Raw genomic sequence first — 22,761 nt, forward strand, 5'->3', positions numbered from 1 at the left:
TTGTGGGGGTGCTTTGCTGCAGGAGGGACTGGTGCACTTCACAAAATAGATGATATCATGAGGACGGAAAATGATGTGGATATATTGAAGCAACATCTCAAGACATCAGTCAGAAAGTTAAAGCTTAGTCGCAAATGGGTCTTCCAAATGGACAATGACCCTAAGCATACTTCCAAAGTTGTGGCAAAAATGGCTTGAGGACAACAAAGTCAAGGTATTGGAGTGGCCATCACAAAGCCCTGACCTCAATCCTATAGAACATTTGTGGGCCGAACTAAAAAAGCGTGTGCGAGCAATGAGGCCTACAAACCTGACTCAGTTACACCAGCTCTGTCAGGAGGAATGGGACAAAATTCACCCAACTTATTGTGGGAAGCTTGTGGAAGGCTACCCGAAACGTTTGACCCAAGTTAAACAATTTAAAGGCAATGCTACCAAATGCTAATTGAGTGTATGTAAACTTCTGACCCACTGGGAATGTGATGAAAGAAATAAAAGCTGAAATAAATCATTCTCTCTACTATTATTCTGACATTTCACATTCTTAAATTAAATTAAACAGGGAATTTTTACTAGGATTAACTGTCAGAAATTGTGAAAAACTGGGTTTAAATGTATTTTGCTAAGGTTATGTAAACTTCTGATGAAGCAACATGTTTCCTGCCGTGTTTTTGAAGGAAACGACTTAGAAATGCATTGAAGAGATTAGTTCAGCTTTCCACTCATTGTCCTTCCATCTCCATCCATTATCACCCCATCCCTCCATTATCACCCCACCACCCATTATCACCCATCCCTCCATTATCACCCCACCATTCATTATCCCTCCATTATCACCCCATCATCTATTATCACCCCATCATCCATTATCATCCATTATCGCCCCAACCATCCTCTACACCACCATCCCTCTACACCCCATCCATCCTCTACAACCCATCCATCCTCTACAACCCATCCATCCTCTACGACCCATCCATCCTCTACCACCCATCCATCCTCTACACCCCCATCCATCCTTTACACCCCCATCCATCCTCTACAACCCATCCATCCTCTACACCCCCATCCATCCTCTACACCCTCATCCATCCTCTACACCCCCATCCATCCTCTACAACCCATCTATCTTCTAAACCCCATCCATCCCTCTACACCCCCATCCATCCTCTACACCCCATCCACCCTCTACACCCCCATCCATCCTCTACAACCCATCCATCCTCTACAACCATCCATCCTCTACACCCCCATCCATCCTCTACAACCCATCCATCCCACTACACCCCCATCCATCCTCTACAACCCATCCATCCTCTACACCCCCATCCATCCTCTACACCCCCATCCATCCTCTACAACCCATCCATCCTCTACAACCCATCCATCCTCTACACCCCCATCCATCCTCTACAACCCATCCATCTTCTAAACCCCATCCATTCCTCTACACCCCATCCATCCTCTACACCCCATCCATCCCTCTACACCCCATCCATCCATCTACACCCCATCCATCCCTCTACAACCCATCCATCTTTTAAACCCCATCCATTCCTCTACACTCCATCCATCCTCTACACCCCATCCATCCTCTACACCCCATCCATCCTCTACACCCCATCCATCACTCTACAACCCATCCATCCCTCTACACCCCATCCATCCCTCTACACCCCCATCCATCCCTCTACACCCCCATCCATCCCTCTACACCCCCATCCATCCCTCTACACCCCCATCCATCCCTCTATATCCCATCCATCCCTCTACATCCCATCCATCCCTCTACACCCCATCCATCCCTCTACAACCCATCCATCTTCTAAACCCCATCCATTCCTCTACACCCCATCCATCCTCTACATCCCATCCATCCTCTACACCCCATCCATCCTCTACACTCCATCCATCCTCTACACCCATCCATCCCTCTACACCCCATCCATCCCTCTACACCCCCATCCATCCCTCTACACCCCCATCCATCCCTCTACACCCCCATCCATCCCTCTACACCCCATCCATCCCTCTACCCCCCATCCATCCCTCTACAACCCATCCATCTTCTAAACCCCATCCATTCCTCTACACCCCATCCATCCTCTACACCCCATCCATCCTCTACACCCCCATCCATCCCTCTACACCCCCATCCATCCCTCTACACCCCCATCCATCCCTCTACACCCCCATCCATCCCTTTACACCCCCATCCATCCCTCTACACCCCCATCCATCCCTCTACACCCCCATCCATCCCTCTACACCCAATCCATCCCTCTACACCCCCATCCATCCCTCTACACCCCCATCCATCCCTCTACACCCCCATCCATCCCTCTACACCCCCATCCATCCCTCTACACCCCCATCCATCCCTCTATACCCCATCCATCCCTCTACATCCCATCCATCCCTCTACACCCCATCCATCCCTCTACAACCCATCCATCTTCTAAACCCCATCCATTCCTCTACACCCCATCCATCCTCTACATCCCATCCATCCTCTACACCCCATCCATCCTCTACACTCCATCCATCCTCTACACCCATCCATCCCTCTACACCCCATCCATCCCTCTACACCCCATCCATCCCTCTACACCCCCATCCATCCCTCTACACCCCCATCCATCCCTCTACACCCCCATCCATCCCTCTACACCCCCATCCATCCCTCTATACCCCATCCATCCCTCTACATCCCATCCATCCCTCTACACCCCATCCATCCCTCTACAACCCATCCATCTTCTAAACCCCATCCATTCCTCTACACCCCATCCATCCTCTACATCCCATCCATCCTCTACACCCCATCCATCCTCTACACTCCATCCATCCTCTACACCCATCCATCCCTCTACACCCCATCCATCCCTCTACACCCCATCCATCCCTCTACACCCCCATCCATCCCTCTACACCCCCATCCATCCCTCTACACCCCCATCCATCCCTCTACACCCCCATCCATCCCTCTACACCCCCATCCATCCCTCTACACCCCATCCATCCCTCTACCCCCCATCCATCCCTCTACAACCCATCCATCTTCTAAACCCCATCCATCCCTCTACAACCCATCCATCTTCTAAACCCCATCCATTCCTCTACACCCCATCCATCCTCTACATCCCATCCATCCTCTACACCCCATCCATCCTCTACACTCCATCCATCCTCTACACCCATCCATCCCTCTACACCCCATCCATCCCTCTACACCCCCATCCATCCCTCTACACCCCCATCCATCCCTCTACACCCCCATCCATCCCTCTACACCCCATCCATCCCTCTACCCCCCATCCATCCCTCTACAACCCATCCATCTTCTAAACCCCATCCATTCCTCTACACCCCATCCATCCTCTACACCCCATCCATCCTCTACACCCCCATCCATCCCTCTACACCCCCATCCATCCCTCTACACCCCCATCCATCCCTCTACACCCCCATCCATCCCTTTACACCCCCATCCATCCCTCTACACCCCCATCCATCCCTCTACACCCCCATCCATCCCTCTACACCCAATCCATCCCTCTACACCCCCATCCATCCCTCTACACCCCCATCCATCCCTCTACACCCCCATCCATCCCTCTACACCCCCATCCATCCCTCTACACCCCCATCCATCCCTCTATACCCCATCCATCCCTCTACATCCCATCCATCCCTCTACACCCCATCCATCCCTCTACAACCCATCCATCTTCTAAACCCCATCCATTCCTCTACACCCCATCCATCCTCTACATCCCATCCATCCTCTACACCCCATCCATCCTCTACACTCCATCCATCCTCTACACCCATCCATCCCTCTACACCCCATCCATCCCTCTACACCCCATCCATCCCTCTACACCCCCATCCATCCCTCTACACCCCCATCCATCCCTCTACACCCCCATCCATCCCTCTACACCCCCATCCATCCCTCTACACCCCCATCCATCCCTCTACACCCCATCCATCCCTCTACCCCCCATCCATCCCTCTACAACCCATCCATCTTCTAAACCCCATCCATTCCTCTACACCCCATCCATCCTCTACACCCCATCCATCCTCTACACCCCCATCCATCCCTCTACACCCCCATCCTACCCTCTACACCCCCATCCATCCCTCTACACCCCCATCCATCCCTCTACACCCCCATCCATCCCTCTACACCCCCATCCATCCCTCTACACCCAATCCATCCCTCTACACCCCCATCCATCCCTCTACACCCCCATCCATCCCTCTACACCCCCATCCATCCCTCTACACCTCCATCCATCCCTCTACACCCCCATCCACCCCTCTACACCCCCATCCATCCCTCTACAAACCCCATCCATCCTCTACGACCCATCCATCCTCTACAACCCATCCATCCTCTACAACCCATCCATCCTCTACAACCCCATCCATCCTCTACAACCCATCCATCCTCTACACCCCCGTCCATCCTCTACACCCCCATCCATCCTCTACACCCCCATCCATCCTCTACAACCCATCCATCCTCTACAACCCATCCATCTTCTAAACCCCATCCATCCTCTACAACCCATCCATCCTCTACAACCCATCCATCCTCTACACCCCCATCCATCCTCTACAACCCATCCATCTTCTAAACCCCATCCATCCTCTACAACCCATCCATCTTCTAAACCCCATCCATCCTCTACACCCCATCCATCCTCTACACCCCCATCCATCCCTCTACCCTCCCGTCCAGTCTCTCTGTCGGAGGGGTCGCTAGTGACCGTCTTCAGGACAGCAGTAGATTACCATGTCTGTGGGGATGACTGGACGATGGACCTCAGTCAACTGACCTGCTCTCAGCTCGGCCTAGGGTAAGGTCAGTAGTTATCTACAGCTACAGATACACGGCTACAGACACTCGGCTACAGACACACAGCTACAGACACCTGGCTACAGACACACAGCTACAGACACCTGGCTACAGACACACAGCTACAGACACAGGGATACAGACACAGACACAGGGCTACAGACACCTGGCTACAGACACCTGGCTACAGACACCTGGCTACAGACACCTGGCTACAGACACCTGGCTACAGTCACCTGGCTACAGACACCCGGCTACAGACACCCGGCTACAGACACCCGGCTACAGACACCCGGCTACAGACACCCGGCTACAGACACCCGGCTACAGTTATCTCCTGGTGTGCGTGTGGTTATCTACTGGTGTGTGTGGTTATCTACTGGTGTGTGTGGTTATCTCCTGGTGTGTGTGGTTATCTCCTGGTGTGTGTGGTTATCTCCTGGTGTGTGTGGTTATCTCCTGGTGTGTGTGGTTATCTCCTGGTGTGTGTGTGTGGTTATCCCCTGGTGTGTGTGTGGTTATCCCCTGGTGTGTGTGTGGTTATCCCCTGGTGTGTGTGTGGTTATCCCCTGGTGTGTGTGTGGTTATCCCCTGGTGTGTGTGTGTGGTTATCCCCTGGTGTTTGTGTGGTTATCTCCTGGTGTGTGCGTGGGTATCTCCTGGTGTGTGCGTGTGGTTATCTCCTGGTGTTTGCGTGTGGTTATCTCCTGGTGTTTGCGTGTGGTTATCTCCTGGTGTGCGTGGTTATCTCCTGGTGTGCGTGGTTATCTCCTGGTGCGCGTGGTTATCTCCTGGTGCGCGTGGTTATCTCCTGGTGCGCGTGGCTATCTCCTGGTGCGAGTGGTTATCCACTAGTGTGTGTGGTTATCTCCTGGTGTGTGTGTGGTTATCTCCTGGTGTGTGTGTGGTTATCTCCTGGTGCGTTTGTGTGGTTATCTCCTGGTGCGTGTGTGTGGTTATCTCCTGGTGCGTGTGTGTGGTTATCTCCTGGTGCGTGTGTGTGGTTATCTCCTGGTGCGTGTGTGTGGTTATCTCCTGGTGTGTGTGGTTATCTCCTGTGTTATCCTCCAGAGCCCCAGCATCAGTAATTCTGGTTCCAGACCCTCCCAGTGTTCCAGGGAGGAGGAGGTGGCTTCATGTTCACCCTGACTGGAGACAGAGGAACGGCTCAGCTCTACAGGGCCTACTGGAGAAGAGAGGGTAGGACCACACACACTTATATACACCCACCACGCACACACACACACAACCACCACACACACACACACAACCACCACACACACACACACATACACACACACACCCCACACACACCACACACACTTATATACACACCCACCACGCACACACACGCACAACCACCACACACATACACACACACACACCACACACACACACACACACACACACACACACACACACACACATATATACACACCCACCACGCACACACACGCACAGCCACCACACACATACACACACACACCACACACACAAACACATATACACACACACACACACACACACACACATATATACACACCCACCACGCACACACACACACAACCACCACACACACATATACACACACACACAACACACACACATACACACACACACCACACACACACACACACATATCTATACACACACATATATACACACACACATATATACACACCCGCCAACCACATGCACAGCCCCACACCTGGGGGGACCCAGAGAAACGGAGCCCCACACCTGGGGGGACCCAGAGAAACAGGGCCCCACACCTGAGGGAACCCAGAGAAACAGGGCCCCACACCTGGGGGGACCCAGAGAAACGGGGCTCCACACCTTGGGGGACCCAGAGAAACGGGGCCCCACACCTGGGGCGACCCAGAGAAACGGGGCCCCACACCTGGGTGGACCCAGAGAAACAAGGCCCCACACCTGGGGCGACCCAGAGAAACAGATCCCCACACCTGGGGGGACCCAGAGAAACGGGTCCCCACACCTGGGCGACCCAGAGAAACAAGGCCCCACACCTGGGGCGACCCAGAGAAACAGGGCCCCACACCTGGGGGGACCCAGAGAAACAGGGCCCCACACCTGGGGGGACCCAGAGAAACGGGGCCCCACACCTGGGGGGACCCAGAGAAACGGGGCCCCACACCTGGGGCGACCCAGAGAAACGGGGCCCCACACCTGGGGGGACCCAGAGAAACGGGGCCCCACACCTGGGGGGACCCAGAGAAACGGGGCCCCACACCTGGGGGGACCCAGAGAAACGGGGCCCCACACCTGGGGGGACCCAGAGAAACGGGGCCCCACACCTGGGGGGACCCAGAGAAACAGGGCCCCACACCTGGGTGTACCCAGAGAAACGGAGCCCCACACCTGAGGGGACCCAGAGAAACGGACAGTAAAAGTGTTCTCTCTCTGTCTCCAGACATGCCTGTTTCTCCAGGAAGAGAGTGTCTCTACACTGCACCAAAGAAGGTGAGAGACAATGTCTGCTAGGTGGCAAAAAGTCTAACTCTCTTCCCTCCAGACTATAGCCTGGTAGTGTTGTCTACAGTCTAACTCTCCTCCCTCCAGACTAGCCTGGTAGTGTTGTCTACAGTCTAACTCTCCTCCCTCCAGACTATAGCCTGGTAGTGTTGTCTACAGTCTAACTCTCCTCCCTCCAGACTATAGCCTGGTAGTGTTGTCTACAATCTAACTCTCTCCTCCCTCCATATAGCCTGGTAGTGTTGTCTACAGTCTAACTCTCTCCTCCCTCCAGACTATAGCCTGGTAGTGTTGTCTACAATCTAACTCTCTCCTCCCTCCAGACTGTGGCCTGGTAGTGTTGTCTACAGTCTAACTCTCTCTCTCCTCCCTCCAGACTATAGCCTGGTAGTGTTGTCTACAGTCTAACTCTCTCCTCCCTCCAGACTGTGGCCTGCGCCCGGCCGTGCGTCTGTATAAGCGTATTCTGGGTGGCAGGGTGTCCAGGCCAGGGAGGTGGCCTTGGCAGTGTTCCCTCCAATCAGATCCTAGTGGACATATCTGTGGTTGCGTCCTCATTGGGAAGAAATGGGCCCTTACTGTCGCTCACTGCTTTGAAGGGTGAGGTATTCTTTCATTCTTTCACTCTACATTACTCTGATCTCTCTCTTCTCCCTTCCTCACGTCTAACTTTCATCTTTCTTCCTCTCTTCTCCAGACGTGAGAGTGCAGACCTATGGAAGGTAGTCTTGGGCATCAACAACCTGGACCACCCGTCCCCGTACCTGCAGACCAGAGGTGTAGAGTCCATCATTGTTCACCCTCGCTATAACCGGGCCGTGGTCGACTATGACATCAGCGTGGTTGAGCTGGACAGGGAGGTGGAGGTTACCAGTTACGTTCGACCGGTGTGTCTTCCCGGTAACGGACAGTTACCGCAGCCTGATACCTACTGTTATATTACTGGATGGGGTCACATGGGTAACAGGAGTGAGTTTGATACCTACGGTTCACCATACATACTGTATATACACACACAGTAATACTTTCTCTCTATCACCATACATGCTGTATATATACACACACAGTAATACTTTGTCTATCACCATACATACTGTATATATACACACAGTAATACTTTCTCTCTATCACCATACATACTATATATACACACACAGTAATACTTTCTCTCTATCACCATACATACTATATATACACACACAGTAATACTTTCTCTCTATCACCATACATACTGTATATACACACACAGTAATACTTTATCACTATCACCATACATACTATATATACACACACAGTAATACTTTCTCTCTATCACCATACATACTATATATACACACACAGTAATACTTTCTCTCTATCACCATACATACTATATATACACACACAGTAATACTTTCTCTCTATCACCATACATACTGTATATACACACACAGTAATACTTTATCACTATCACCATACATACTGTATATACACACACAGTAATACTTTATCACTATCACCACACATACTGTACATACACACACAGTAATTCTATCTCTATCCTAGTGGATACCGAAAGGTTGCAAGTTCAAAAACCCGAGCTGACAAGGTACAAATCTGTCGTTCTGCCTCTGAACAAGGCAGTTAACCCACTGTTCCCTGGTAGGCCGTCATTGAAAATAAGAATTTGTTCTTAACAACTTCTTAGGGCTGAGATCCCGTTAACGGGATCGATATGACAACAGCCAGTGAAAGTGCAGGGCGCCAAATTCAAACAACAGAAATCTCATAATTAAAATTCCTCAAACATATAAGTATTTTATACCATTTTAAAGGTAATCTTGTTGTTAATCCCACCACAGTGTCCGATTTCAAATAGGCTTTACAGCGAAAGCACCACAACCGATTATGTTAGGTCAGAGCCAAGTCACAGAAAAGCACAGCCGTTTTTCCAGCCAAAGAGTGCAGTCACAAAAATCAGAAATAGAGATAGAATGAATGACTAACCTTTGAGGATCTTCATCAGATGACACTCATAGGACTTCATGTTACACAATGCATGTAGGTTTTGTTCGATAAAGTTCATATTTATATTTTAAAAATCAGTACGACGCTCAGAGACCAAACAAGCCAAAAAGATATCCTCCATATTGTGCAGTCAACAGAAGTCAGAAATAACATTATAAATATTCACTTACCTTTGATGATCTTCATCAGAATGCACTCCCAGGAATCCCAGTTCCACAATAATTGTTTGTTTTGTTCGATAATGTCCATCATTTATGTCCAAATTCCTCCTTGTTAGCGCGTTCAGCCCAGTAATCTTCATGACGCACGAGCAGACGCAAAGTCAAAAAGTTCTGTTACAGTTTGTAGAAACATGTCAAACGATGTATAGAATCAATCTTTAGGATGTTTTTATCATAAATCTTCAATAATGTTCCAACCGGAGAATTCCTTTGTCTGTAGAATTGCAATGGAACAGAGCTCTCTCTCATGTGAACGAGCGTCATGTCCTCGTGGCATTCTGGCAGACACCTGACTCATTCCCCTCTCATTCGGGCCCACTTCACAGTAGAAGCATTGAATAAGGTTCCAAAGACTGTTGACATCTAGTGGAAGCCTTTAGTGGAAGCCTTAGGAAGTGCAACATGACCAATATCCCACTGTATCCCATTGTATCTTCAATAAGGGCTGAGTTGTGAGACGACCAACCTCAGATTTCCCACTTCCTGGTTAGATTTCTTCTCAGGTTTTTGCTTGACATATGAGTTCTGTTATACTCACAGACATCATTCAAACAGTATTAGAAACTTCAGGGTGTTTTCTATCCAAATATACTAATAATATGCATATATTAGCAACTGGGACTGAGTAGCAGGCAGTTTACTCTAGGCACCTTATTCATCCAAGCTACTCAATACTGCCCCCAGCCATAATAAGTTTTAATTAACTGACTTGCCTAGTTAAAAAAAGGTAAAATAAATATATATATATATATATATATATATATATATATATATACATACTGTATATACACACACAGTAATACTCTCTCTCTCTCTCTCTCTCTCTCTCTGTCTCTCTCAAATCTTGCTGCTATGACTGCACACTGTGGTATTTCACCTAACTCTCTTTCTCTCTCTTTCTCTCTCCCTCTCTTTCTCTCTCTCTCTTTCTCTCTCTCTCTTTCTCTCTTTCTCTCTCTCTCTTTCTCTCTTTCGCTCTCTCTTTCTCTCTCTCTTTCTCTCTCTCGCTCTCTCCATAGTGCCCTTCAAACTCCAGGAGGGAGAAGTAAGGATCATCAGTCTGTCTCAGTGTCAGAGTTACTTTGATATGAAGACCATCACCACCAGGATGCTTTGTGCTGGATACGAGGCTGGCACCGTGGACTCTTGCATGGTGAGTAACAGGAGGAGGGCACTTCTGACTTGTTCCCCTCACAGCAGACAATAAGGCTAATTGACATATACTAGACTGGAGTTAGTCATCTACAACACAGCGCATTCGGAAGATATTCAGACCACCTGACTTTTTCCCCATTTTGTCACGTTACAGCCTTGCTCTAAAATGTTTTAAATTGTTTTTTTCCTCATCAATCTAAAAAAAAATCACATTTATAAAAACTGAACATTTACATTGAGACCCTTTACTTTGTTGAAGCACCTTTGGCAGCGATTACAGCCTCCAGTCTTCTTGGGTATGACGCTACAAGCTTGGCACACCTGTATTTGGGGAGTTTCTCCCATTCTTCTCTGCAGATCCTCTCAAGCTCTGTCAGGTTGGTTGGGGAGAGACTTTTCCCTAAGCCACTCCTGCGTTGTCTTGTCTGTGTGCTCAGGGTCGTTGTCCTGTTGGAAGGTGAACCTTCGTCCCAGTCTGAAGTCCTTAGCGCTCTGGAGCAGGTTTTCATCAAGGATCTCTCTGTACTTTGCTTTGTCCATCTTTCCCTCAATCCTGACTAGTCTCCCAGTACCTGCCGATGGACAAACATCCCCACAGCATGATGCTGCCACCACCATGCTTCACCGTAGGGATGGTGCCAGGTTTCCTCCAGATGTGACTCACTGTTGGTTTCATCAGACCAGAGAATCTTGTTTCTCATGGTCTGAAAGTCTTTAGGTGCCTTTTATCAAACTCCCAAACGGGCTGTCATGTGCCTTTTACTGAGGAGTTGCTTCCGTATGGCCACTCTACCATTAAGGCCTGATTGGTGGAGTGCTGCAGAGATGGTTGTCCTTCTGGAAGGTTCTCCCATCTCCACAGATGATATCTGGAGCTCTGTCAGAGTGACCATTGGGTTCTTGGTCACCTCCCTGACCAAGGAAGGCCTTTCTCCCCCGATTGCTCAGTTTGGCCTGGTGGCCAGCTCTAGGAAGAGCCTTGGTGGTTCTAAACTTCTTCCATTTAAGAATGATGGAGGCCACTGTGTTCTTGGGGACTTTCAATGCAGCAGAATTGTTTTGGTACTCTTACCCAGATCTGTGCCTCGACACAATTCTGTCTCGGAGCTCTACGAACAATTCCTTCGACCTCACACTTTTCCTTTAACCTGTCTACGATATTGGTTCCCAATTGGGAATCAACCCTCCCACGTTCAGCTGAAACGGTGGCGCATGGAACGCAAAAATATTATTAAAAATATTTAACCTCCACACATTAACAAGTCCAATAGCTCAAATGAAAGATAAACACCTTGTTCATCTAGCCCGCAAGTCAGATTTCTAAAATGTTTTACGGCGAAAACATAGCACATATATATGTAAAACCACCACCAGACACAGCTCATTTGAATAGCCAAAACATGCAATCAACAAAACGCAGGATTAAAAAATAAATCGTTCACTAACCTTTTGAAAATCTTCATCAGATGACAGTAATATGACATGTTACACAGTACATTTTTTTTTTTTTCAATAATATGCCATTTATATCCATAAATGTCCATTTACAGTGAGTTCACGTTCAGAAATTACTCAAAAATGCCCGCAGGAAATCTCGGTAGCGCGGCAAGATAACGTAAATAGACATCATAAACTTTGACTAAATATACATGTTCTACATATAGTTAGAAAGATACACTGCTTCTTTATGCAACCGCTTTGTTAGATTTATTTTTAATGTTACAGAAATCGCACACTATTCAATATGCTGAGACGGCGCTCAGTTCCAAGCTACATTTCTACGTAATGTTGGAGTCAACAGAAACACAGATTTAAGCATAAATATTCCCTTACCTTCGATGGTCTTCGTTCAGAATGTTCTGGAAGGCTTCATACTTACCCAATACATCGTTTGGTTTCAAGTCTTGCGTCTTTGTATTAGCTACTGCTAATAACATCAGCTGAAATGCACCCAAAACGTCCTCTGGTCCGGAAAAGTTGCGCATCAAAACTTCAAAATTACATATTATATGTCGACTAAACAGGTCAAACTAAGTGCAGAAGCAAGCTTTATGATGTTTTAGACACGCAAAACAAACTTCAATTCAATCGGCCATCGTCTGCCCTTCTCTTGAGTGCTGGAACAAAGGAATGGCTGGGACCAATTCGCGCCCCTACGCACAGCCTATTTTCTCGTGGCACGCACTAATTTCACTCCCATAGGGTCAATTCTCGCGGGATTTGAACGATTCAAAGCTCTACTGAAAGAGGACATCTAGCGGAAGAGATAGAAAGTCTCCCCAGAATCATAACTGGTTGGGAAGGGTGGGGGCCATGACGTTAAAGTTGCTCCAACTTTCATGGCCACAAAAACTAGTTTGGAAGAATGCCTGCCCTGTGAGTTCTGCTATACTTACAGACATAATTCCAACGGTTTTAGAATCTTTAGAGTGTTTTCTATCCAATAATAATTTTTATTTGCATATATTAGCAATTTTTGACAGATTTTTTTTTCAGTTTACTAGGGGTACCCAATCTCTCCAAAGGGGGCATATGTCTGCCATATCCTTAACAGGTTTTAATGACACGACAGTCTTGGCTAAAAACAGCTGTCCTCAAGTCAATTGCAATCTTCTGTGATCGATCAAGTGTTTAAATTCCACCAACAAAACTAGATCATCACATTTTAAAATGTTCAGGAAAAACTTCCAGGTCCACGGTGCTGAGTAACTAAAACTATTTCTACCATGACCTGTTCTAATTTTTGGTACTGTTAGAAGCAAATGAGAATGGGACCGTAGTTGATATTTATTTACTGACCTGACTAAAAAAGAACAGAGATAAAATGGCATTTTACCCAATATGACCTTATAAATCAGTGTATACCAGTGTTTAAGCCTACGCAAGGTCAATGACGACCAGCCAACAGCGCTGTAGAGATCACAATGATGTGTTAGGCGTTTCTGATTTGTAATGAACCTGAGGGCTGCATGATACACTGAATCAAGTGCTCTCAGGGTAGTGGCTGAGGCCTGCATATATATAACATAACTAAAATCTAAAACCCACAGTAATGTACATCGTACCAGCTTCTTCCTGGCCTCAAAAGAAAAACAAGCCTTATGCCGGTAATAAAAATCTATTCTCAGTTTGAGCTTCCTTATCAAGTTCTCTACGTGCACAGTGAAGCTCAGCTTATCATCAACCCACACACCCAAATATTTGTACACTTTAACTTACTCTATAGGATGTCCAGCCGATGTAGCGATGACATGATTAGTAATATGCCTGGCATTTGACAATACCATGCATTTTGTTTCCCCCCAAATTTAGAACCAGTTTTAAATCATACAGATTCTGTTGTATGATGTTAAATGCTCTTTGGGCATTTTCAAAAGCTAAAGATAAACTACTACCACTTGAATAAAGAACAGTATCATCTGCATAAAAATGAACATCCGCTGTTTCAATAAGATCCCCAATGTTGTTGATGTACAAAATGAACAACAGTGGGCCCAAAATAGAACCTTGCGGAACACCTGAGTACACCTCTATGGACTCAGATTTACAACCATCCGCCATTACACATTGTGTACGATTTGATGGGTAATTTATAAACCAATCTAGAGCATGACCAGTAAATCCACAACATTTTAACCTTTGCACTAGGTCCACGGTGTCAAAAGCTTTCGACAAATAAATCAAATCAGACACACAATGTAACTTCTTATCAAGAGCACAGTGGCTGTCATTTAAAACCTTCAATGTTGCTGAAACAGTGCTGTGGCCAGACCTAAAACCTGATTGCATTCCATTGAAGATGTTGTATTCTTGGAAGTCGGCTTTTAGCTGCCTGCTAACTAAGGACTCCAGGACTATTTTCATATGGGTCGATATTTGTCAAGTAGCGAGGGATCACCCTCCCTCATGAGGCCGTACAAACGCAGATCTCCCCTCACTCATGAGGCCGTACAAACGCAGATCTCCCCTCACTCATGAGGCCGTACAAACGCAGATCTCCCCTCACTCATGAGGCCATACAAAATCAGATCTCCCCTCCCTCATGAGGCCATACAAAATCAGAACTCCCCTCCCTCATGAGGCCGTACAAAAGCAGATCTCCCCTCCCTCAGGAGAGGCCATACAAAAGCAGATCTCCCCTCCCTCATGGGACCGTACAGAAGCAGATCTCCCCCTCCCTCAGGAGGCCACACAAAAGCAGATCTCCCCTCCCTCATGAGGCCGTACAAAAGCAGATCTCCCCTCCCTCAGGAGAGGCCACACAAAAGCAGATCTCCCCTCCCTCAGGAGAGGCCATACAAAAGCAGATCTCCCCTCCCTCAGGAGAGGCCGTAAAAAAGCAGATCTCCCCTCCCTCATGAGGCAGTACAAATGCAGATCTCCCCTTCCTCAGGAGAGGCCACACAAAAGCAGATCTCCCCCTCCCTCAGGAGAGGCCACACAAATGCAGATCTCACCTCCCTCATGAGGCCGTACAAACGCAGATCTCCCCTCCCTCAGGAGAGGCCACACAAAAGCAGATCTTGAGTTCCAAGATGGCGTAGCAGTAGGACGTGTTGTCGTGTTCCTTGTATATATCGTTTGTTTTCGTTTCGTTTTCTTCACATATCTTTAAAACTTTTTGCTGAACCTCAACTTCTTCTAAATACTCTCCTGCAACCCGCCTCACCCAACGTAGCTTTTTTTTCCTAAAGTATTTATATTTACTTCGGATCTGGAACCCCTCAACTGAAGCTAGCCAACTAGCAAACTAACTACCAGCTTCAGCAAAACATTGCTAGCGGTCTTCAGCTAACCGGTCAGCTAACCGGTCATCAGCTAACCTTTAGCTCGGAAAGCTCTCGCCAGTTCGAACAACGCGACTCTAACCAGAGCATAACGGACCTATCTATTATTTTATTTTTATTTTTCACCCCCGGATTCCCATCGCAAACGGAACATTTTGAGCTCCTGGGCTACAATATCCAGACCCACGACCGGTCCATTGATGTCACCGCATGAAGAGGAATAAACAGACTCCCCCCATCGCGACGTCCCCAAAGGCTAACTCTCTAGCCCTTGCTATCTCCTTGCTTGCAAATTCGGCCTGCTAACTGCTAGCTTGTTTAGCCCGGTCCGCTAACTGCTACCGTGTTTAGCACCGTCTACTAACTGTTAGCTTGTTAGCACAGGCCTGCTAACCATCTGAATCGCCCCGTCCCAAACACTCACTGAACCCATATTTACTTTCTATCCCTTTTCGATTTTTTATTTGTTTATACCTTCCGGTAACCTGCCTCACCCAATGTGATACGGAACCGCTATTATCTTTACACTTTTAGAACACACTCAAGAACCTTCAGAAGCTAACCAGCTAACTGGCTACAAGCTATTTAGTCATTGTTAGTTTTCTAACCTGGATAACACTCGCCAGTCCAGCTTCCCTGCCCCATCCACCGCTGCCCCTTGGACACTGATCACTTGGCTACATAGCTGATGCATGCTGGACTGTCCATTAATTCACGGTAATCCATTCTGCTTGTTTATGTTTTATCTGTCGGCCCCAGCCGCATTTAGGCTCTGTGTGTAGTTAATCCGACCCTCTCTGCCTAATCAATCGCCATTCTACCTGCTGTTGTTGTGCTAGCTGATTAGCTGTTGTTGTCTCACCTACTGTTTTAGCTAGCTCTCCCAATTCAACACCTGTGATTACTGTATGCCTTGCTGTATGTCTCTCTCAAATGTCAATATGCCTTGTATACTGTTGTGCAGGTTAGTTATCATTGTTTTAGTTTACAATGGAGCCCCTAGTTCCACTCTTTATACCCCTGATACCTCCTTTGTCCCACCCCCCACACATGCGGTGACCTCACCCATTACAACCAGCATGTCCAGAGATACAACCTCTCTCATCATCACCCAGTGCCTGGGCTTACCTCCGCTGTACCCGCACCCCACCATACCCCTGTCTGCGCATTATGCCCTGAATATATTCTACCATGCCCAGAAACCTGCTCCTCTTATTCTCTGTCCCCAACGCCCTAGGCGACCAGTTTTGATAGCCTTCAGCCGCACCCTCATACTACTCCTTCTCTGTTCCGCGGGTGATGTGGAGGTAAACCCAGGCCCTGCATGTCCCCAGGCACCCTCATTTGTTGACTTCTGTGATCGAAAAAGCCTTGGTTTCATGCATGTCAACATCAGAAGCCTCCTCCCTAAGTGTGTCTTACTCACTGCTCTAGCACACTCTGCTAACCCTGATGTCCTTGCCGTGTCTGAATCCTGGCTCAGGAAGGCCACCAAAAATTCTGAGATTTCCATACCCAACTATAACATCTTCCGTCAAGATAGAACTGCCAAAGGGGGAGGAGTTGCAGTCTACTGCAGAGATAGCCTGCAAAGTAATGTCATACTCTCCAGGTCCATACCCAAACAGTTCGAACTACTAATTTTGAAAATTACTCTCTCCAGAAATAAGTCTCTCACTGTTGCCGCCTGCTACCGACCCCCCTCAGCTCCCAGCTGTGCCCTGGACACCATTTGTGAATTGATCGCCCCCCATCTAGCTTCAGAGTTTGTTCTGTTAGGTGACCTAAACTGGGATATGCTTAACACCCCGGCAGTCCTACAATCTAAGCTAGATGCCCTCAATCTCACTCAAATCATCAAGGAACCCACCAGGTACAACCCTAACTCTGTAAACAAGGGCACCCTCATTGACGTCATCCTGACCAACTGGCCCTCCAAATACACCTCCGCTGTCTACAACCAGGATCTCAGCGATCACTGCCTCATTGCCTGTATCCGCTACGGAGCCGCAGTCAAACGACCACCCCTCATCACTGTCAAACGCTCCCTAAAACACTTCTGTGAGCAGGCCTTTCTAATCGACCTGGCCCGGGTATCCTGGAAGGACATTGACCTCATCCCGTCAGTTGAGGATGCCTGGTCTTTCTTTAAAAGTAACTTCCTCACCATTTTAGATAAGCATGCTCCGTTCAAAAAATGCAGAACTAAGAACAGATATAGCCCCTGGTTCACTCCAGACCTGACTGCCCTCGACCAGCACAAAAACATCCTGTGGCGGACTGCGCTAACATCGAATAGTCCCCGCGATATGCAACTGTTCAGGGAAGTCAGGAACCAATACACACAGTCAGTCAGGAAAGCTAAAGCCAACTTCTTCAGGCAGAAGTTTGCATCCTGTAGCTCCAACTCCAAAAAGTTCTGGGACACTGTGAAGTCCATGGAGAACAAGAGCACCTCCTCCCAGCTGCCCAGTGCACTGAGACTAGGTAACATGGTCACCACCGATAAATCCATGATTATCGAAAACTTCAACAAGCATTTCTCAACGGCTGGCCATGCCTTCCGCCTGGCTACTCCAACCTCGGACAACAGCTCCCCCCCCCCCGCAGCTACTCGCCCAAGCCTCTCCAGGTTCTCCTTTACCCAAATCCAGATAGCAGATGTCCTGAAAGAGCTGCAAAACCTGGACCCGTACAAATCAGCTGGGCTGGACAATCTGGACCCTCTATTCCTGAAACTATCCGCCGCCATTGTCGCAACCCCTATTACCAGCCTGTTCAACCTCTCTTTCATATCGTCTGAGATCCCCAAGGATTGGAAAGCTGCCGCAGTCATCCCCCTCTTCAAAGGGGGCGACACCCTGGACCCAAACTGTTACAGACCTATATCCATCCTGCCCTGCCTATCTAAGGTCTTCGAAAGCCAAGTCAACAAACAGGTCACTGACCATCTTGAATCCCACCGTACCTTCTCCGCTGTGCAATCTGGTTTCCGAGCCGGTCACGGGTGTACCTCAGCCACGCTCAAGGTACTAAACGATATCATAACCGCCATCGATAAAAGACAGTACTGTGCAGCCGTCTTCATAGACCTTGCCAAGGCTTTCGACTCTGTCAATCACCATATTCTTATCGGCAGACTCAGTAGCCTCGGTTTTTCGGATGACTGCCTTGCCTGGTTCACCAATTACTTTGCAGACAGAGTTCAGTGTGTCAAATCGGAGGGCATGCTGTCCGGTCCTCTGGCAGTCTCTATGGGGGTGCCACAGGGTTCAATTCTCGGGCCGACTCTTTTCTCTGTATATATCAATGATGTTTCTCATGCTGCGGGCGATTCCCTGATCCACCTCTACGCAGACGACACCATTCTATATACTTCCGGCCCGTCCTTGGACACTGTGCTATCTAACCTCCAAACGAGCTTCAATGCCATACAGCACTCCTTCCGTGGCCTCCAACTGCTCTTAAACGCTAGTAAAACCAAATGCATGCTTTTCAACCGTTCGCTGCCTGCACCCGCACGCCTGACCAGCATCACCACCCTGGATGGTTCCGACCTTGAATATGTGGACATCTATAAGTACCTAGGTGTCTGGCTAGACTCTAAACTCTCCTTCCAGACCCATATCAAACATCTCCAATCGAAAATCAAATCAAGAGTCGGCTTTCTATTCCGCAACAAAGCCTCCTTCACTCACGCCGCCAAACTTACCCTAGTAAAACTGACTATCCTACCGATCCTCGACTTCGGCGACGTCATCTACAAAATTGCTTCCAACAATCTACTCAGCAAACTGGATGCAGTTTATCACAGTGCCATCCGTTTTGTCACTAAAGCACCTTATACCACCCACCACTGCGACTTGTATGCTCTAGTCGGCTGGCCCTCGCTACATATTCGTCGCCAGACCCACTGGCTCCAGGTCATCTACAAGTCCATGCTAGGTAAAGCTCCGCCTTATCTCAGTTCACTGGTTACGATGGCAACACCCATCCGTAGCACGCGCTCCAGCAGGTGTATCTCACTGATCATCCCTAAAGCCAACACCTCATTTGGCCGCCTTTCGTTCCAGTTCTCTGCTGCCTGTGACTGGAACGAATTGCAAAAATCGCTGAAGTTGGAGACTTTTATCTCCCTCACCAACTTCAAACATCTGCTATCTGAGCAGCTAACCGATCGCTGCAGCTGTACATAGTCTATTGGTAAATAGCCCACCCATTTTCACCTACCTCATCCCCATACTGTTTTTATTTATTTATTTTTATTTTTCTGCTCTTTTGCACACCAATATCTCTACCTGTACATAACCATCTGATCATTTATCACTCCAGTGTTAATCTGCATAATTGTAATTATTTGCCTACCTCATGCCTTTTGCACACAATGTATATATAGACTCCCCTTTTTTTCTACTGTGTTATTGACTTGTTAATTGTTTACTCCATGTGTAACTCTGTGTTGTCTGTTCACACTGCTATGCCTTATCTTGGCCAGGTCGCAGTTGCAAATGAGAACTTGTTCTCAACTAGCCTACCTGGTTAAATAAAGGTGAAATAAAAATTTAAAAAAAAATCTCCCCTCCCTCAGGAGAGGCCACACAAAAGCAGATCTCCCCTCCCTCAGGAGAGGCCACACAAAAGCAAATTTCCATAACTTGGGGATTTCCTTAACATCAAGCGTGAGGTTATAAATACATATTAAGGGGGAGCAATGATGTCTGCAGCTAGGTGTAGGAGGCGGGGGTCTAGTTCATCAGGGCCAGGGGATTTTTTTCCATCAATTTCTTTCAGGGTTTTACACACTTCTGAAAAGGAGAACCTGGTGTACACAGGGGTGTCCAGTAAATTCATAGCTCAACCTTTGACCTATTCAAATAAACTGCCTGCATCTAGAAAGTACTGATTCAAGGCTTTCATATAATCTGTGTGTCGACCAACAATTGTTTAGGAAGCTGTGTATCTTTTCTGCACTCCAAACCCTTCACTACTTGCCAGAATTTGGATGGAGTATTTAAATGATGTGAAGTAGATTTCAGGTAGTGGTCTGCTTTCAATTTACGGATCATAGCCACACCCATATTTCAGACGTTTGAAAGCCTTTTAAACTTCTATCCAATCAATTGACTGTACCACAGGTGGACTCCAAGTTGTAGAAACTTCTCAAGGATGATCAATGGAAACAGGATGAACCTGAGCTCAATTTAGAGTCTCATAGCAAAGAGTCTGAATACTAATGTAAATAAGGTTATTTATTTGTAATACATTTGCATTTTTTCCCGCTTTGTCATTATGGGACTTTGATGTCATTATGGGGTATTGTGATGTCATTATGGGGTATTGTAAAGTCATTATGGGGTATTGTAAAGTCATTATGGGGTATTGTGATGTCATTATGGGGTATTGTGATGTCATTATGGGGTATTGTAAAGTCATTATGGGGCATTGTGATGTCATTATGGGGTATTGTGATGTCATTGTGGGGTATTGTAAAGTCATTATGGGGTATTGTAAAGTCATTATGGGGTATTGTGATGTCATTATGGGGTATTGTGATGTCATTATGGGGTATTGTGATGTCATTATGGGGTATTGTGATGTCATTATGGGGTATTGTGATGTCATTATGGGGTATTGTAAAGTCATTATGGGGCATTGTGATGTCATTATGGGGTATTGTGATGTCATTATGGGACTTTGTGATGTCATTATGGGGTATTGTGATGTCATTATGGAGTATTGTGATGTCATTATGGGGTATTGTAAAGTCATTATGGGGCATTGTGATGTCATTATGGGGCATTGTGATGTCATTATGGGGTATTGTGATGTCATTGTGGGGTATTGTGATGTCATTGTGGGGTATTGTAAAGTCATTGTGGGGCATTGTGATGTCATTATGGGGTATTGTGATGTCATTATGGGGTATTGTAAAGTCATTATGGGGCATTGTGATGTCATTATGGGGTATTGTGATGTCATTATGGGACTTTGTGATGTCATTATGGGGTATTGTGATGTCATTATGGAGTATTGTGATGTCATTGTGGAGTATTGTGATGTCATTGTGGGGTATTGTGATGTCATTATGGGGCATTGTGATGTCATTATGGGGCATTGTGATGTCATTATGGGGCATTGCGATGTCATTATGGAGTGTTTGTGATGTCATTATGGGGCATTGTGTGTAGATTCATGAGCAAAAAAACAACAATTGAATCCATTTTAGAATAAGGCTGTAACGTAACAAAATGTGGAAAAAGTGAAGGGGTCTGAATACTTTCCGAAGGCACTGTGTGCAATTTAGCAGACACAATCTTTCCATTTCAATCGTTAGTTTCTACAGGACCATTATGGTTGATATTATTCCTGTCTCTGTCCCCCAGGGTGACAGTGGTGGTCCTCTGGTGTGTGAGGAGCCTAGTGGTGGGAGCTGGACCCTGTATGGCCTGACGTCCTGGGGTAGCGTGTGTTTCTCCAAAGTCCTGGGTCCTGGGGTCTACTCTAATGTTACACACTTCACACCCTGGATACACCGACAGATCTACCTCCACACCTTCCATCTCCACTGATACAGACAGACCTCCACACCTTCCATCTACACTGATACAGACAGACCTCCACACCTTCCATCTCCACTGATACAGACAGACCTCCACACCTTCCATCTCCACTGATACAGACAGACCTCCACACCTTCCATCTCCACTGATATAGACAGACCTCCACACCTTCCATCTACACTGATACAGACCTCCACACCTTCCATCTACACTGATACAGACAGACCTCCACACCTTCCATCTACACTGATACAGACAGACCTCCACACCTTCCATCTCCACTGATACAGACAGACCTCCACACCTTCCATCTCCACTGATATAGACAGACCTCCACACCTTCCATCTACACTGATACAGACAGACCTCCACACCTTCCATCTACACTGATACAGACAGACGGTGGATGGGTTTGGGTATGCAGACCCACAAGCCACAGGGGCACCTCGTGGTGAGTTCCAGTTTTGTGTGTCCCCACCCCGTGACAGAAACGCTGAGAGAAAGAAGACAACGGGTGGAGAAGAACAACAACAACAACACCGGAGGAGTGTAAAACCAACGAGAGTGACGTTTGGTGATGCCCCTTCCTCTTCCTGTGGTCCCCCAACATTCCAAACAGGAAGTGAAGTGTATTTTGGGAGGAGTCTGGAGTCTGTTGGATGTGATGA

General features: G+C 47.5%; 1 protein-coding gene across 2 annotated transcripts in view; it reads left to right on the forward strand.

Annotated features, from left to right (window-relative positions):
* Positions 1-22,357, forward strand: part of corin (corin, serine peptidase) — a 105,985-nt gene extending 83,628 nt beyond the window's left edge. The window contains exons 16-22 of one of the 2 annotated variants that reach the window (XM_036958423.2): positions 4,754-4,871; positions 5,942-6,070; positions 7,302-7,351; positions 7,789-7,963; positions 8,061-8,332; positions 10,611-10,744; positions 21,917-22,357. In XM_036958423.2, the coding sequence (XP_036814318.2) occupies positions 4,754-4,871; positions 5,942-6,070; positions 7,302-7,351; positions 7,789-7,963; positions 8,061-8,332; positions 10,611-10,744; positions 21,917-22,102 (1,064 nt within the window). In that variant the 3' untranslated portion in view covers positions 22,103-22,357. Of the gene's footprint in view, positions 1-4,753; positions 4,877-5,941; positions 6,159-7,301; positions 7,352-7,788; positions 7,964-8,060; positions 8,333-10,610; positions 10,745-21,916 lie in introns of those variants that run through there. The other variant, XM_090214952.1, reaches the window with a different exon arrangement.
* The last annotated feature ends 404 nt before the right edge of the window (positions 22,358-22,761 follow it).

This window comes from Oncorhynchus mykiss, chromosome 21 (assembly GCF_057628025.1).
Source record: "Oncorhynchus mykiss isolate SJ-2025 chromosome 21, ASM5762802v1, whole genome shotgun sequence".
NCBI classification, from domain to species: Eukaryota; Metazoa; Chordata; class Actinopteri; order Salmoniformes; family Salmonidae; genus Oncorhynchus; species Oncorhynchus mykiss.